The sequence below is a fragment of the Rhineura floridana genome, chromosome 3, assembly GCF_030035675.1.
Source record: "Rhineura floridana isolate rRhiFlo1 chromosome 3, rRhiFlo1.hap2, whole genome shotgun sequence".
In the NCBI taxonomy this organism is placed as follows: Eukaryota; Metazoa; Chordata; class Lepidosauria; order Squamata; family Rhineuridae; genus Rhineura; species Rhineura floridana.
In genome coordinates this window covers 211,400,914-211,418,646 of record NC_084482.1, presented here as the reverse complement: position 1 = coordinate 211,418,646, position 17,733 = coordinate 211,400,914, and the positions used below count along the sequence as shown (strand labels likewise).

The 17,733-nt window shown below is 46.9% G+C and overlaps 1 protein-coding gene across 1 annotated transcript; it reads left to right on the top strand.

Moving 5' to 3' along the window:
• Positions 1–2,216: 2,216 nt before the first annotated feature.
• Positions 2,217–5,068, top strand: LOC133378942 (zinc finger protein 82 homolog). The gene is made up of 3 exons (XM_061613555.1): positions 2,217–2,233; positions 3,225–3,230; positions 3,742–5,068. Exons 1-3 carry the CDS (start codon positions 2,217–2,219, stop codon positions 4,436–4,438), a joined length of 720 nt encoding a protein of 239 aa, XP_061469539.1. The 3' UTR covers positions 4,439–5,068.
• The last annotated feature ends 12,665 nt before the right edge of the window (positions 5,069–17,733 follow it).

Below are 17,733 nucleotides of genomic sequence, written 5' to 3'. Positions count from 1 at the left end.
TTCACAGCATTCCCACAGTCCACAAGGGAAGTTACCCAATCAAAAAACAAGATAAGATTAGTTTGGCAGGATTTGTCTTTCATAAATCCATGTTGGCTCCTAGTAATCACTGCATTGTTTTCAAGGTGCTTACAGATTGACTACTTTATAATCTGCTCCAGAGTTTTTCCAGGGACTGATGTTAGGTTGACTGGTCTATAGTTCCCCGATTCCTCCTTTTTGAAGATAGGGACTACATTAGTTCTCCTTCAGTCATCGGGCACTTCACCAGTCCTCCATGATTTCACAAAGATAATAGACAATCATTCCGAGAGTTCTTCAGGCAGTTCCTTCAATACTCTAGAATGCAGTTTATCGGGCCCTGCCGATTTGAACTCATTCAAAGTGATTTAAGTATTCATTGACCGTTTGTCTATCAATCTCAAGCTCCAATCCTGCCCCTTCCACTTCATGTTTCCTGGGAGGGTCATAGACCCTTTTCTGGGAGAAGACTGAGCCAAAGTAGGAATTGAGCACTTCTGCCTTTTCTTTGTTATCTGTTATCATTTTGCCATCCTCATTGAGTTGCTGTGACACCATTTCTTTTCTCTGTCTTTTACTACGGACGTACCTGAAGAAAGCTTTTTTGTTGCTTTTAGCATCCCTCGCTAACCTCAGCTCATTCTCAGCTTTAGCCTTCCTGACGCCATCTCTGCAATTCCGTTGTACCTGCCTGTACTCTTCCTTTGTAGCCTGGCCTTCTTTCCACTTCCTGTATGTGTCCTTTTTTCTTTTCAGGTCATCTCTAAGCTTCTTGTGAAGCCACATTGGCTTCTTCTGCTGTTTTCCCCCTTTTTTCCTTGTTGGAATTGCTTGCCATTAAGCTTTTAGAATTTCCTTTTTTAGAAACTCCCACCCATCATAGACTCCTTTTCTCATAAGGGTCACTTGCCATGGAACCGTACTTACAATTGTTCTGAGTTTATGAAAATCAGCTTTCCTGAAGTCCAGGGTGCGTGTATGGCTACTCTCAGCTTTTGCTTCTGTTAAAATCAAGAATTCAAATATGGTGTGGTCACTTCCCCCCGGTGTTCCCGTAACTGCCACTTTATCCACCAAATCATCTCTATTGTCTAGAATCAAGTCCAGGATAGCTTATCCTCTGGTTGCTTCCTCCACTTTCTGTAGGAGAAAGTTATATCCAACACAAGTTAGAATTTTCTTTGAGGGACTGTGTTTGTCAGAGTTTGTCTCCCAACAGATATCGGGATAATTGAAGTCCCCCATTACTACTACATCATGCCTCCTCGAAACACTGGCAATTTGCTTTGCAAAAGTTACATTCTCGTCTTCTCCTTGATTGGGTGGTCGGTAGTAGACTCCAAGCACCACATTCCTTTTATTACTTGCCCCATTAATTTTAATCCAGATACTATTGGTGGAGCTATCAAGCTCATCTTCCTGTATTTCTGTGCAGGGATATATATTTTTAATATATAGTGAGACTCCACCTCCCTTTTTATTCCTTCTGTCTTTTTGAACTAGTTATATCCTTCAATTGCTATAGTCCAGTCATGGGAGTCATCCCACCAAGTTTCAGTTATACCTATCAAGTTGTAATTACCCTCCTGTATTAAGAGTTCAAGTTCGTCCTGCTTGTTTCCCATGCTCTGCACATTAGTATACAGACATCAAAGACCATGTGATTTATGGCTTGGCTTCCTTACTACGTTTTTCTAAGGATTGTTACTGGGCCCTGTTATAGCCGATCTCTCTGTTCCCGTTACTGTGCACAAGCCTTCGTCAGTCGTTACCACCAAGATTACATCTCCCTCCCCCTTACGATTCAGTTTAAAGCCCTCCATGCTGTGGCCAAGCACATTCTTCCCAGTCCTTGTGAGATGCAACCCATCACTTGCCAGCAGTCCATCTTCCAGGAAGCGTAGCTCATGGTCCCAGAATCCAAATCTCTCACGTCGGCACCACCTTCATAGCCATTCATTCACACATTTTTATTTCCCTTTCTACTCCTCTGCTATGTACTGGAAGGATGGATGAAAAAACTATCTGAGCCCCAAAGTCCTTGAGTTTCCTTCCCAGAGCTTCAAAGTGTGACATGATTTCTTCATAGCTCCGTTTGGCAGTATCGTTTGTTCCCATATGGATGAGGAGAAAGGGATACCTATTGGTGGGCTTGATGAGTGATGGCAACCCTTCCGTCGCATCTCTAATCTGACATGCTCCTGAGCGCGCTGTAAGCTAAGTGGTTTGCCTGCATTAGTAGGCCATTAAGATACATTCTCGTCTTGTCCTTGATTGGCTTGTCGACAGTAGACTCCAAGCACCACATTCCTTTTATTACTTGCCCCATCAGTTTTAATGCAGATACTCTTGGTGGAGCTACCAATCTCATCTCCCTGTATTTCTGTGCAGGGATATATATTTTTAACATATAGCGCGAGTCCACTTCCCTTTTTATTCCTTCTGTTCTTTTTGAAAAAGACAATTTGTCTATTTTTATTGATTTAAAACATGTACATCATCTTATTCTGAACAAAAATTCACAAGGAGTATAAAAATGGTTAGAGATCTATACAAGATGCTAGAATCACAACATAATCAAAACAGCAGTACACGAATCAGCACAAAGAAACTTTAAGAGTCACAAGAAATACAAATATAGATGAAAACAATGTTAGAATCCCAGAGATCTGACTCAGCAGCCATGCCATAGTCATTGGCCAAGTAATCCAGGAGTATTTGCCTGACTGGCAGCACATCTGAGGGCTCTTTCTGAGGTCCTTTAAGTGCTGAAGTGGGGGATTCACCTTGGGACCTTCTCCTTGCAATGGACTTTGTCTGCCACTGAAGGATGGAGCCTCCCCTTTTCATTCTCTCACTTCACTTGCTCCAGAGTTCAGAAGAGAATATCTGCAGTTGCTTTATTTACCTTGTCAACTTTGTAGGCTAGGCCGAATGAGAGTGATTGGCCCAGGACCACCCAATGGGATTAACCTCTGACTGGGAGCTGAACCCAGATCACCGTGGTCCAAATCCGACAGTCTGTATCACTCCAATTGTCAGTGAATGCCAGACAACAGAGACTGTTCAACCTGGAGTAAGATCCATCTTTCATCTAATTCCTGTCAATTCTTCCTTTATCACAAAAGTTATTTGGGATTGTTCAGTGATTTGAGGATCCATTTCTTCCCTCATGGTCTTATCAGTTTCTCTCTTCCTTGCAGAAGATGGTGAGTGGAAAGCCAAGAGGAAGGGAGAACTATGTGGGCAAGAGAGATGGAAAAGAGACAGATCTGAAAAGAGGGAAGAGCAGAGAAGGAAACCTGAAGCAGAAGAGAAAAGGAGGAATAAATCTTGCGCTTCTCAGGGCAGTGGCTACCATAAAACTGCCATACGATAAAAAACAGATCAAGGAAGAAAAAGAAATAAATATCTTCATTGTTTGAAATGTCTGAATTCTAAAAGAAAGTGTAAAAAAGCCCACTACAAAAACCAGAAAAGGGAGAAAGCATATCAATGTTTGGAATGTGAAAGGAGGTTTAGCTGCAAGGCAAGTCTCATTTTGCATCAAAGAATGCACACCGGTGAGAAACCATATAAGTGCTTAGAATGTGGAAAGAGCTTCAGTTGGAAAAACAAACTCGCTGCCCACCAAAGAATTCACACTGGAGAGGAACCATATAAGTGGTTGGAATGTGGAAAGAGCTTCAGGTGGAAACAACAACTCGCTGCCCACTAAAGTAATCACACTGGGGAGAAACCATATAAATGTTTGGAATGTGGGAAGAGCTTCCACTGGAAACACTTAGTGACTGCCCACCAAAATGTTCACACCAGGCAGAAACCATATAAGTGCCTAGAATGTGGAAAGAGCTTCTCTCAGAATAGCAATCTGACTTCCCATCAAAGAATTCACACTGGAGAGCAACCATATGAGTGCTTGGAATGTGGAAAGAGCTTCAGTTGGAAACAGCAACTCACTGACCATCAAAGTATTCACACTGGGGAGAAACCATATAAGTGTTTAGAATGTGGAAAGAGCTTCCGTCGGAAACAGCAACTCACTGCCCATCAAAGTATTCACATTGGGGAGAAACCATATAAGTGCTTAGAATGTGGAAAGAGCTTCCGTCGGAAACAGCAACTCACTGCCCATCAAAGTATTCACATTGGGGAGAAACCATATAAGTGCTTAGAATGTGGAAAGAGCTTCAGTAGGAAACAGCAACTCACTGCCCATCAAAGTATTCACACTGGGGAGAAACCATATAAGTGCTTAGAATGTGGAAAGAGCTTCAGTAGGAAACAGCAACTCACTGCCCATCAAAGTGTTCACACTGGGGAGAAGCCATATGAATGCCTGGAATGTGGAAAGGGCTTTACTAGAAATTCCTCTCTCACATTGCATCAAAGAATTCACACAGGGGAGAAACCCTAGAACTGCTTGGAACATGGAAAGAGCTTCAGAAGTAGCTTAAGTCTTTTATGTCATGAAAGATTTCAGAAATGGGGAAACCATATTATGAGTGTAGAACAGAGGGTTGCCGACCTGTTGCCTGTGCGTGTTTTGGAGGCCTGCAAAGCCCTTCAGTGGCACCCCAGCAAATTGCCAAGAGTCTTTATAATACATACTATTTATTCATCTCTTGCACACTACAACTAATAAAATGTAGTCAGTGACCTTATTATAGAAACAGAAAAATAGGGATACATATCAACATGAAAAAAGTTGCTGGAAATCCAATTAACATCAATGTATAAGACTGTGAAGGCACATCTTAGTTAAAACATGTAACAATTGTTGAAGGTCTTTTTGTGTGGGGGTGTGTATGGTGTGAGTGTGTGTTGTGGGGGGTTGCATCATGTGCCTGGGAGAGAGGAGTCAAAGTCGACTGGGAAGATTTGAGGTGGCCCCAATTAGTGTAGTGATGGGTAGAGGGAGATATGACGCTGTGTGGAGGACTTGCCAGGTGAGGGGAACTCGGCCCAGGCAGTTAACGGCTGTGCTGCGTTCCGGTCCTCCACACACCCACAGGTTTGTTGGTTGCCCTATCAGCCAGTTCTCCGATCTCCGGATGCTGCTCCTAAATGCCAGATCGGTACATAATAAGATCTCTCTCATCCACGATTTAATTGTGGATGAGGCAGCTGATCTGGCATGTATAACTCAGAACTGGGTGGGTGAGCAGGGAGGAGTTAGTCTCTCCCAGCTGTGCCCACCGGAGTACTTGGTTCAGCATCAGGGTAGATCTGAGGGCCGGGGAGGGGGGGTTGCTGTGGTGTATAGGAGTTCCATCTCTCTCTCCAAGCACCATGTCCATGCAACTACTGGTCTGGAGTGTTTGCACCTTGTGTTGGATCAGGGGGACAGATTGGGGATTTTGTTGGTGTACCGCCCACCCCGCTGCCCAACAGACTCCCTAACTGAGCTGACGGAGGTGGTCTCGGCTGTATTGTTGAGATCACCCAGACTGTTGGTGCTGGGGGATGTCAACATCCACGCCGAAGCCGCCTTATCTGGGGCGGCTCAGGACTTCATGGCTTCCATGACAACCATGAGGCTGTCCCAATATGCTACTGGCCCAACACACGTGGCAGGGCATACTCTAGACCTGATTTTTGCAACTGGACATGGAGATGGTGATCTGAATGTAGGGAGTCTTACATCAGCCCCTTTGTCATGGACAGATCACCGCTTGTTGAGGTTTAGACGTACAGCGGCTTTTCCCCTCTGCAAGGGTGGAGGACCCATTAAGATGGTCCGCCCCCGGAGACTAATGAATCCGGATGGTTTTCAAAAGGCTCTGGGGAGTTTTCCGGCTGATAGGGCTGGCGCTCCTGTCGAAACCCTGGTCGAACTATGGAATGCTGAAATGACCCGGGCAGTTGACATGATCGCTCCTGTGCGCCCTCTCCTATGTAGAGCTCATTCAGCTCCATGGTATACTTCAGAGCTGAGAGCAATGAAACAGAATAGGAGATGGTTTGAGTGCAGATGGAGACGAACTCCTGATGGATGCAATTATGCACTGGTAAGTGCCTATACCAAGCTGTATTTAGGGGCAGTACGGGCAGCACAAAAACAATATTTTGTTGCCACTATTAAATCTTCTATCTGCCGTCCGGCGGAGCTTTTTAAAGTTGTCAGAGGGCTATTACATTCTGGCCCTAGGGACACGGTAGAACTATCCGAAGCACGCTGTAATGAATTTGCTAGGCACTTCCAGGATAAAATCTCTTGCATCCGTCAAGACTTGGACTCCAGTGTTATAGCAGTTGAATCAAATGAGGTATCCGGAGCACAGCCTGGTCATGATTTTTTGGATGAGTTTCAATTGGTGCAGCTTGAGGACGTTGACAAGGTGCTTGGACAGGTGCGTGCAACCTCTTCTGTTCTGGATCCTTGCCCCTCTTGGCTAATAAAAGCTAGCAGGGATGGAACAGCCGGCTGGGCCAGGGAAGTGATTAATGCCTCACTGTGAGACCACTTTTGAAGAAATCTTTCCTGGACCCAGAAAATCTTAATAATTGCAGGCCGGTAGCAAATGTCCCATTCCTGGGCAAGGTCCTAGAAAGAGTGGTTGCAGACCAGCTCTAGACACTCTTGGATGAGACCGATTATCTGGATCCATTTCAATCGGGTTTCAGGCCCGGTTTTGGCACGGAGACGGCCTTGGTCGCCCTGTATGATGACCTTTGTCGGGAGAAAGACAGGGGAGTGTAACTCTGTTGATTCTCCTTGATCTCTCAGTGGCTTTTGATACCATCGACCATGGTATTCTTCTGGGGAGACTTGCGGATTTGGGAGTTGGAGGTACTGCTTGGCAGTGGTTCTGCTCCTACTTGGCGGGTCGTCTCCAGAAGGTAGTGCTTGGGGAGCATTGCTCGGCACCCTGGGCTCTCCAATATGGAGTTCCGCAGGGGTCAGTTCTGTCCCCCATGCTCTTTAACATCTACATGAAGCCGCTGGGCGCTGTCATCAGGAGTTTTGGAGTGCGTTGTCACCAGTATGCTGATGACACACAGCTCTACTTCTCCTTTTCATCCTCATCAGGTGAGGCTGTCAAGGTGCTGAACCGATGCCTGGCTGCGATAATGGACTGGATGAGAGCGAATAAATTGAAGCTCAATCCAGACAAGACTGAGATGCTGTTAGTAGGCGGTTCCCCTGACCAGATGGTGGATGTGCAAGCTGTCCTGGATGGGGTTGCACTCCCTCTGAAGGAGCAGGTTCATAGTTTGGGAGTTCTTTTAGAACCATCCCTGTCACTGGAGGCTCAGGTAGCCTCGGTGGCACGGAGTGCTTTCTACCAGCTTCGGCTGGTGGCCCAACTATGCCACTATCTGGACAGGGGAAACCTTGCTTCAGTTGTCCATGCCCTGGTAACCTCTAAATTAGACTACTGCAATGCACTCTACGTGGGGCTGCCCTTGAAGACAGTTTGGAAACTGCAGCTCGTGCAAAATGCGGCGGCCAGACTGATAACCGGGACCAGGCGGTCCGAACATATAACACCGATTCTGGCCCGCTTGCACTGGTTGCCTATATGTTTCCGGGCCCCGATTCAAAGTGCTGGTTTTAACCTATAAAGCCTTGTATGGCATGGGGCCACAATATCTGATGGAACACCTCTCCCGATATGAACCTACCCGTACACTGCGCTCCTCCGGGTGCCTACTCAGAGAGAAGCCCGGAAGTTGACAACAAGAAAAAGAGCCTTCTCAGTGGTGGCCCCCGAACTATGGAATATTCTTCCTGATGAGGTACGCCTGGCACCAACATTATTATCTTTTCGGCACCAGGTAAAAACCTTCCTCTTCTCCCAGGCATTTTCAGCATTTTAGTAGTATTTAATATGCATTTTAGTATCTGTTTAATTATGTTTTAATTTTTGATATCTTTAACTTATTTTAAATTGCTTAATATGTGGTTTTAATTGTATGTTAGATGTTTTTACCTGTTGTGAGCCGCCCAGAGAGCTTCGGCTATGGGGCGGTATAAAAATTTAATTAATAATAATAATAATAAGGACCGAGTTAACTTCTTAAGTCATGTCACAAAGCCAGAGTTAGAGTACATGGAAATACATGTCACAATACATCACCCATCAGATGCCATGGATGGAATAGATGTGAGGGTTCCCTCCTGCTTTCTTTGACCCCACCCCCACTTCAACAGAGCCAAGGGGGTCCTGCATGCTATAAAACGCTTGTTGAAAAAGAAAAGTCTTCAAAAGGCGCCGAAAAGATAAGAGAGATGGCACCTGCCTAATATTCAAAGGGAGGGAATTCCACAGGGTAGGTGCCGCCACACTAAAGGTCAGTTTCCCATATTGCACAGAATGAACCTCCTGATAAGATGGTATCTGCAGGAGGCCCTCTCCTGCAGAGCGCAGTGATCGGGATGATGGTCTTTCAGGTATCCTGGTCCCGAGCAGTATTGGGCTTTGTACACCAAAACTAGAACTTTGAACTTGGCCTGGTAGCAAATGGGCAGCCAGTGCAACTCTTTCAGTAGCAGGGTGCCATGTTGGCGTTACCCTGCTCCAGTGAGCAGTCTCACCGCGGCATTTTGCACCAGCTGCAACTTCTGGATCAACTTCAAGGGCAGCCCCACAGAGAGCGCATTACAGTAATCCAGCCTAGAGGTTACCAGTACGTGGACAACAGTGGTCAGGCTATCCTGGTCCAGAAATGGCTGCAGCTGTCTCACCAGCCAAAGCTGGTAAAAGGCACTCCTAGCCACTGAGGTCACCTGGGCCTCTAGCGACAAAGATGGATCCAGGAGCAACCCCAGGCTACGGACCTGCTCTTTCAGAGGAAGTATGACCCCATCCAAAGCAGGCAACTGACCAATTATCCGAACTCTGGAACCACCAACCCACAGTGCCTCCGTCTTGCTAGGATTCAGACTCAGTTTATTGGCCCTCATCTAGCCCACCACCAAGTCCAGGCAGTGATCAAAGGCTTGCACAGCCTCTCCTGATTCAGATGTTATGGAGAAATAGAACTGGGTATCATCAGCATACTGCTGACACCTCCCTCCAAAGCTCCTGATGACTGCTGCCAAGGGCTTCATATAGATGTTAAACAGCATGGGGTAAAAGGTGGTACCCTGTGGCACCCCACAGCACAGCTGCCAGGGGGCCGAAAGACAATCACTCAATGCTACTCTCTGAGAGCGACCCTGGAGATAGGATCGGAACCACTGTAAAACAGTTCCTCCAATACCCATCTCACCAAGTCGGCCCAGAAGGATACCATGGTCAATGGTATCAAAAGCCGCTGAGAGATCAAGTAAGAATAACAGAGTCGCACTCCCCCTGTCCTTCTCCCGATAAAGGTCATCCATCAGGGCAACCAAGGCCGATTCAGTCCCATAACCAGGCCTAAACCCAGACTGGGATGGGTCAAGATAATCTTTCATCCAAGAGTACTTGCAGTTGCTGCGCCACAACCCTCTCAATCACCTTCCCTAAGAAGGGGGTATTTGCAACCGGTAAGTAGTTGTCCCAAACCAATGGGTCCAGGGTGGGCTTTTTCAGGAGTGGTGGAATCACCGCCTCTTTCAAGGCGGCTGGAATCACTCCCTCCCACAATGATGCGTTGACCACACCCTGGCTCCACTTGGTCAGACCCCCCCCGGCAAGCTTTAATAAGCCAATAAGGGCAAGGGTCAAGAAGACACGTTGCTGGCTGCATCATCGCAAGCACCTTGTCCACATCATCAGGCCGCATCAACTGAAACTGTTCCCAAGAAATAGGAGCAGATGTTGCACTGGACACCTCATTGGGGACTACAGTATATGTAGATGGGGCATCAAGACTGCTACGGAGGCGAGCAACTTTACCCTCAAAGTGCCTTGCAAACATTTCACAGTGGTCCTCCGAGGGGTCTAAGACTCCATTTCCTGTTGGAAGCTGGCTAAAATGTAGTTGTGTAGGACACAGAGGGAGGTAGCAATAATATACAGCAGTCTATGTGCAAGAATACTTTACTTGTGCGTTCAGCATACAGCATACTGGTTACAGAATACAGGATACACGGCGGTGGCAGCAGTCCCCGACAGCATACAGTCTCGATATACGTTGCTCACTGTTAACTCCATCCAACTTTCCCCCACACTCAACACATTCCCTCCTGCTTGCTTTATAGGGCCTTGGGCTCATTAGTGGTTACAGCTGCCTGATAGCAGTAACCTGAGTCTCGTTATCTCCCTGGCTCTGCCCAAGAGTAGCTTAACCCTTTCCTACCATTTTTGTGAGGGCAACTGCTGGCTCTATGATAGCCAACATTCCCCACCTGGCATCACAAACATAACAATCCATCTTTTGCAGGGTGTGGTTACTATGCTATACATAATACATGATACATTTATAACATGGGGTACATTTACACATTCATATATATACAGGTTTACATAACCATATATACAGGTTCAAGTACATTAGGTTTCATCATATTCTAAGTGGTCAATCCAATCCCCTCATCCAACATTATGAACCAATTCCTATAGTCTCGTTCTGTCCAGTCATCTTTCTCTGGTGTTTCCTTTGTTACAGGGGTAGGTACTATTTTCTGTGTTGCTGCTTGCCTTTTTCTTTTGTCTACACTTGGTAATGTCTGCTTTTCTGCTTTGGTTTTGGGTTTTATCTTTCCTTCACTCTCTGTGATAATAGACACTGTAAATCTTTCTGGTGGTTGTCCGAAATTGGACCTTTGTGACCGACGTAGTCCGGTTTCTTGCTCTGAGCTTTCTAGATCTTCACCGCTCTGTTCTACTCTAGCTACTGTGCTGCTTGTCGGCTCTTCATCATCAGCCGAGTCAGCCTCTGCAGATTCCTGTTTCATTCCAGCAGGTTTGCTTTCTTTTCCTGCTTCACTGAGCGCTTGAGGTTTTAGCTCTTCACTGCTCTGTTCTGCTCTGGCTAATGTGCTGCTTGTCAGCTCTTCATTATCAGCCGAGTCAGACTCTGCACATTTCTGTTTAATGACAGCAGGTTTGCTTTCTTTTTCTGCTTCACTGAGCGCTTGAGGTTTTACTGCGCTATCTTGTGAAGCTGTGCTTTCTAAATATACCATGTCAAAGTGCTCTGTTTCTTCCCATGCTTTATCATTTGCATTAACACTCCTACCGACAATAACTCTTTCATCATTTGCATAAACACTCCTACTGACAATAACTCTTTCATCATTTGCATAAACACTCCTACTGACAATAACTCTTTGTTTGCCAGGCACCCACACTCTATATGATCTGCTTTGATAAGAACATAAGAACATAAGAAGAGCCTGCTGGATCAGGCCAGTGGCCCATCTAGTCCAGCATCCTGTTCTCACAGTGGCCAACCAGGTGCCTGGGGGAAGCCCGCAAGCAGGACCCGAGTGCAAGAACACTCTCCCCGATAGCCGATGATGTTTCCCTTTAATGCTCTTGCAGCCAATTTACCCTTCCTTTGCGCTTTAGGTATATTAGCCCAACAGGTAGTTCCAAAAGTTCGAATGTGGTTTAGCTTTGGTTTACATTTATACAACATTTCATATGGGCTGCTATTTACTGCCTTTGCATAGAGCCTATTTTGAACATAATTTGCATACATAAGGCTTTCAGCCCAGAACACTGAGGGTAATACAGAGTTTTTAAGCATAGCACGTGACATGTCCTGCAGGTATCGATTTCGGCGTTCCGCCAAGCCGTTCTGAGAGGGTGAAAAGGGGGCTGTTAGGGAATGTTTTATCTCTTGTTCTTTAAAGAAGTTTTGCAGCCCTTGTGATAAGAATTCACCTCCTCGGTCTGAGTATAGTTGTGCTATCTTTTTACCAAACTTGTTTTCAACCCATTTAACGAAATATTTAATTTGCGCAGCAGCTTCTGCTTTGTTTTTCAATAAATATACAAAACCATATCTTGTATAAGCGTCAACCAGTATTAAATAAAACCTGGCTCTGCCTTTTGATTTCCGGAACGGACCGGCTAAATCCATGTGGAGTAACTCAAACTCCCTTGACACTTTTATGTTACTTGTTTTCTCCACAGGCGCTGCAACAGATTTATGTTCTCTACAGACATGACAGTCTACATAATGGTTACAGCTTTTATAGGTTACGTCTAAGCTGTGCTTGGGTGTTGCTTGTAAGGTTGCATAACAAGCATGCCCCAGTCTTTTATGGTACATGTGAATGCATCCATTATGGGGTGGCTTGTTAGTTATAACATTAGCAGTTCTCTCTGGGATTTTAGCGATTACATACAGGGAATTTCTTATAGTGCCTCTAGCAACAATATTCGCACATTTCTTTATCTCACAAACCCCTTTTGAAAAGTTTACATCATAGCCCATTTTGTTTATAACAGATAATATATTTGAGTCAAGCTGAGGCACGAATAGAACGTTTGTTAACAAAGTATTTAGACATGGCATATACAACGTGCCCCTCCCTTTTACCTCTACAGTTTTCCCATCTGTCAAGATGATGCTTTCACTTGCAGGTGTTAACGTTTGAAAGAGAGTCTTTCGTGTTGCAATACAATGGCTTGCTCCAGAGTCTATCGCCCATAACGTTTCTTCTTCAGCTTGATTGGAGTCCTTTCCTGCTCGTACTACACGCACTTGGTTGAGTTCCTTCGGCTGTTTGTTCTTCCTCCGGGTGCAATCTTTACGTAGATGTTGATTTGAGCCGCATGTGTAGCATAGTTTCACAGCAGGTGCCTTCCCTCTTGCTTCTTTTGGCTCTGGATAGCTGGTGCCTTGCTTCTGGTTCTTTTCTTCTCTCCTTACCCATTCTTCAAGGAGTTTTCCTTTTACATACTCTAGTGTGAGAGTAGTTTCATCGATAGTCTCTAATGCGCAGACCAACGCATTCCAGGAGTCATTTAATGTTGACAAGAGTAAGTATACCTGTTGCTGGGGAGAGTAAATAATGTCCCTCTCCTGCAACTCCAATAACAGGCTACTTAAGGTATGTAAATGTTCATGCATTGAAACCCCTTTTTTTAGACGCAGCTGAAACAGCCTTCTAGCAATTCTTATTTTGCTCCCTGCTGTTTTCTTAACATGAACGTCCTTGAGGTTTTCCCAAACATTTTTCGCAGTTTGTTGATTTCTTACGTGGAGCAGCTGGCTGTCCTGTAGTCCTAAGATAACGCAGGCTTTGGCTTTCTCATCCATATGAAGCCATTCAGCGGAGGGTGGAGCCGTGGGAGGAAGACTTTCTATAACACACCACACTCCTCTGCGTAGGTACATCTCCATTCGGACCTTCCAGGTGGCATAATTGGAGTCGTCGAGCCTCTCCAGGGGCAACAATGATGCATATGATGACATCATTGCCTTTTTCTGCCTTCGTTCTAGCACACTGCACTTGCTTTACTTTCACCTCTGAGCATGCACAGACTACAATTTGAGCTCTGGGCCCATAACCCTGTGTTGGAAGCTGGCGAAAATGTAGTCGTGTAGGACACAGAGGGAGGTAGCAATAATATACAGCAGTCTATGTGCAAGAATACTTTACTTGTGCGTTCAGCATACAACATACAGCATACTGGTTACAGAATACAGGATACACGGCAACAGCAGCAGCAGTCCCCGACAGCATACAGTCTCGATATACGTTGCTCACTGTTAACTCCATCCAACTTTCCCCCACACTCAACACATTCCCTCCTGCTTGCTTTATAGGGCCTTGGGCTTATTAGTGGTTACAGCTGCCTGATAGCAGTAACCTGAGTCTCGTTATCTCCCTGGCTCTGCCCAAGAGTAGCTTAACCCTTTCCTACCATTTTTGTGAGGGCAACTGCTGGCTCTATGATAGCCAACATTTCCTGGAGTTGATGTCAAAAGACCCCTGACAATACAGAAAAGCTCCACTGGATGGCTACTTGAGGATGTGATGGAGGCAGAGAAGTGGGCCTTTTTCGCCGCCCTCACCGCCACACAATAGGCAGTTATGATGTTTTACTCGTGCCTGATCTGTCTCACAGGACGTCTTTTGCCACTTGCACTCTAGCCGACATCCAGCCTGTTTCATTGCCCTTAGCTCACTGGTGTACCAAGGTGCAAGCCGGGCTCCACAGTGCCGGAGAGGGCGCTCGGGGGCAACCGTGTCAAGAGCCAGACGCGCCTCGCTGTTCCACAGCATGACAAGGACTTCAACAGGGTCACCTGCTCTATCTCCTGGAAACTCCCCCAGGGCATTCAGGAATCCAGTGGATTCCATTAGTCTCTGGAGGCGGACCATCTTAATCTGTCCACCCCAGGGAAGAATCAGAGCCATAAGTCTAAACTTCACCAGGAAGTGGTCTGACCATGACATCCACCCCCCCATCTCCAGACCACCCCTTCCTGCATCTGGAGCAAAGACCAAGTCAAGGGTGTGCCCTGCTCTATGCGTTTGGCCAATAACAACTTGAGACAGCCCCATGTTTGTCATGGAGGCCATGAAGTCCCGAGCCAGAACACTAGAGGCAGCCTCTGCATGGACATTGAAATCACCCAGCACTATCATTCTGGGCTGCTCCAACGCCACCGCTGAGACGACCTCCACCAGCTCGGTCAGAGAAGCTGCTGGGCAGCAAGGTGGATGTTACACCAGCAGCAACCCTAGTTTACTGTCTCCTCAGCCCAACACCAGGTGCAGGCCCTCACAGCCAGCTCCAAGACAGAGTGGTTTCCTGGTGACAGAGATGGAAGTTCTGTAGACCACAGCAACTCCTCCCGCCCCCATCCCTGCAGCCTGTGCTGGTGCTGCGGTGAGTATCCAGGTGGGCAAAGTTGGGTTAGATCAACTCCTCCAAGCTCACTCACCCAGGTCTCGGTAATACACACCAAATTGGCACATTCATCCACAATCAAGTAATGGATTAGAGTGTTCTTCTTATGTACCGATCTGGCATTAAACAACAACACACACAGGCCAGTGGGCACAGCAGATGAGCAACGAGGAACAAAACCATCAGAGGAGTGGCAGCAAGGAACAAGGCGCAGATAGCCCTGCCTTTGCCTTCTATGGTAATTCACCACATCCCCATGGCTATATTTCCCTCTGCGGGTAATCACTGAAATTGGGGTGGCATCACCCATGTTCCTCCATGCTAAGACTCCTCCTAAATACCTATTATGGGCCCAACACGAGCCCACCAACAAAGCCTACCGGAGCGAATTATCCCAGTAGGCCTCTGCAAGGAGTGGGAACAGTCGCACCCATTCAAACTTACTCACACAGGGCCCATCTACTCCCCCTCCTGTCTCACACCCAGGGAGGGCCAGCCTTCTGCCAATTACACACTCTCACTCTGAAGGCATCTGGCGACTTTCTCCTATCGTGCAGTTCACTGCACAGGCTCCCACCCTGTGCAGGAACTACACATGCACCACACGCCCTCCCCACCACCAATCTCCTCTAGATTGGTTTAACAGAAAACAAATTAAGAAATAATAATAATAAAAAACAGAAAAAGTAATAGAAGGGGAGTAGCACCCTCGCCCTCAGGACTCCATAAGGGACTCCCCAAGGGGCAAACCCCTTTGGTGTCACCCCTTTGGTGGCAGACCCCCCGCCCAAGGGCAGCTGGGCTTTTATGCCTCCTGGCCCAGCCAGCAGCTGTTGCAAGGGGCTGCATGATTAACGCAGCCTCTCTGTGGAGCAAGGGGCAGGCAGGGGATCCCAGTCCTTGCAGCACTTACCAGGAACTTCAGCTGTCTCAACAGACAGCAGCCCAAAGGAGCTCGTAGCAAGCACCCAGATGCCAGATACTCACTCCCAGGGCAGGTCTTCCTCAGTCCCCTCATGCTGCAGCTGTTCCCAGTAAGTGTTAGTGAATGTTAACAAAGCCCATTCCCCCCCCCAAGCCAAATGTTAACACTTTGCAATGTGTCATCACTCCTCCTGACTGACACACGTAGGACCATCCAGGCTGGCAACTCCTGGGATGCAGAAGGGATCTTTCAACATTGAATGGAAAGCGCTACTGGAAAAGTGGCAACCTTTGAATCAAAGGAACCAACTTCAGCAGAACCCAACTGAAAATAACTGTTGTATTAAAAGGGTAAATAGGTGGAGACCGCAATCCAAATGTTAATGTAACATATTGCCTGGCTGCTCAGACACTGTATCTTGTACTGTACTCTGCTTTATAAGAAAACAATGCTTTGTCTAGAAGGGAGGGTTTAAGAAACCCATTTTCAGAAGAGAACTTTTTTCCTCTGTGCACTACTAAACTACAAGCGAAGCCATTATAAGCTTATGTAAATGATTTTAGCACACTCTTTGCACATTTTAAGCCATTATTTGGGCTATCCCATCACACTGTGCTGGGTTTGTCTGAGTGCCTGTAGCGCCCAGACGTTATTTTCTGCAAACGCTACTACACAGTAAGTGTTAGTGAATGTTAACAAAGCCCCTTCTCCTCCCCTGAAGGGAAATGTGAAAACTTTGCAAAGAGGCTTTGGGAGGTCTCCTGATTTGCAACAGCTATAGACCAGGGAGTCATGAAGAATTCCACTTACAGTGCAATGCAGAGCAGCCATTATTCAAGGGAAGGTGGTCCGTTCTGATTTACGTAGTTACAGGATTAGATCCATCTCTAGGGGAGATTTGAAACGTGGCAAATGTTCATGCTGCTCACAAGCGTTACAGATAAAACAGCACGTTCATCCTAAAGATGGAAGGAAATTCCAGCAGCCCAAAGGAGCTGGAAAGCGCTACTCGAAAAGTGGGGACAAGGGAAGATGGCGGCACCCGACTGCAAGTAACTGTTTTTCCTCCCACGTTTTCCTTTCATTTCTCGTTATCTGCTCTATTAACAAAAGCAACGCTCCCCAACATAGACCAGATACTAAATGAATGTTCGGGAAGCTTTTTAACTCCTTGTTAAAAATTGGGAAAGGGTCTAAAAGGATTTAAAAAGCTAAAGTCCTGACAAGTCCAAGATGCCGAGGGGCCCATTTTAGCTTCATCTATACAACAAACAAAGTTTAAAGCAATATCCTTAGTCATTAACTTGAGTAGGAAGAACTGCCGGGAAAGCACCGGGAAAGATCCAGTGCCTGCAAGGGAAGAGGACCATCACCGCCCAGGGAGGGAGAGCCATCTGCCTGCTTTGCTGCTGCTGCTGCTTGGTCAACATCTCTGCTCTCTCCTTCTTGGGCTCCTGCTCTGCACTTGGTCACCTTGCAGGACCAGGCCCCAGGTACTCAGCCAGCTGTGCCTGATACTGTTCCACCTGTCCCTTCTTTGGAGGGGATATATAAGCCGGCTGGCTGAGGGGGCTTGGGAGATCCAGTGCCTGCAAGGGAAGAGGACCATCACCGCCCAGGGAGGGAGAGTCATCTGCCTGCTTTGCTGCTGCTGCTGCTTGGTCAACATCTCTGCTCTCTCCTTCTTGGGCTCCTGCTCTGCACTTGGGCACCTTGCAGGACCAGGCCCCAGGTACTCAGCCAGCTGTGCCTGATACTGTTCCACCTGTCCCTTCTTTGGAGGGGATATATAAGCCGGCTGGCTGAGGGGGCTTGGGAGATCCAGTGCCTGCAAGGGAAGAGGACCATCACCGCCCAGGGAGGGAGAGTCATCTGCCTGCTTTGCTGCTGCTGCTGCTTGGTCAACATCTCTGCTCTCTCCTTCTTGGGCTCCTGCTCTGCACTTGGGCACCTTGCAGGACCAGGCCCCAGGTACTCAGCCAGCTGTGCCTGATACTGTTCCACCTGTCCCTTCTTTGGAGGGGATATATAAGCCGG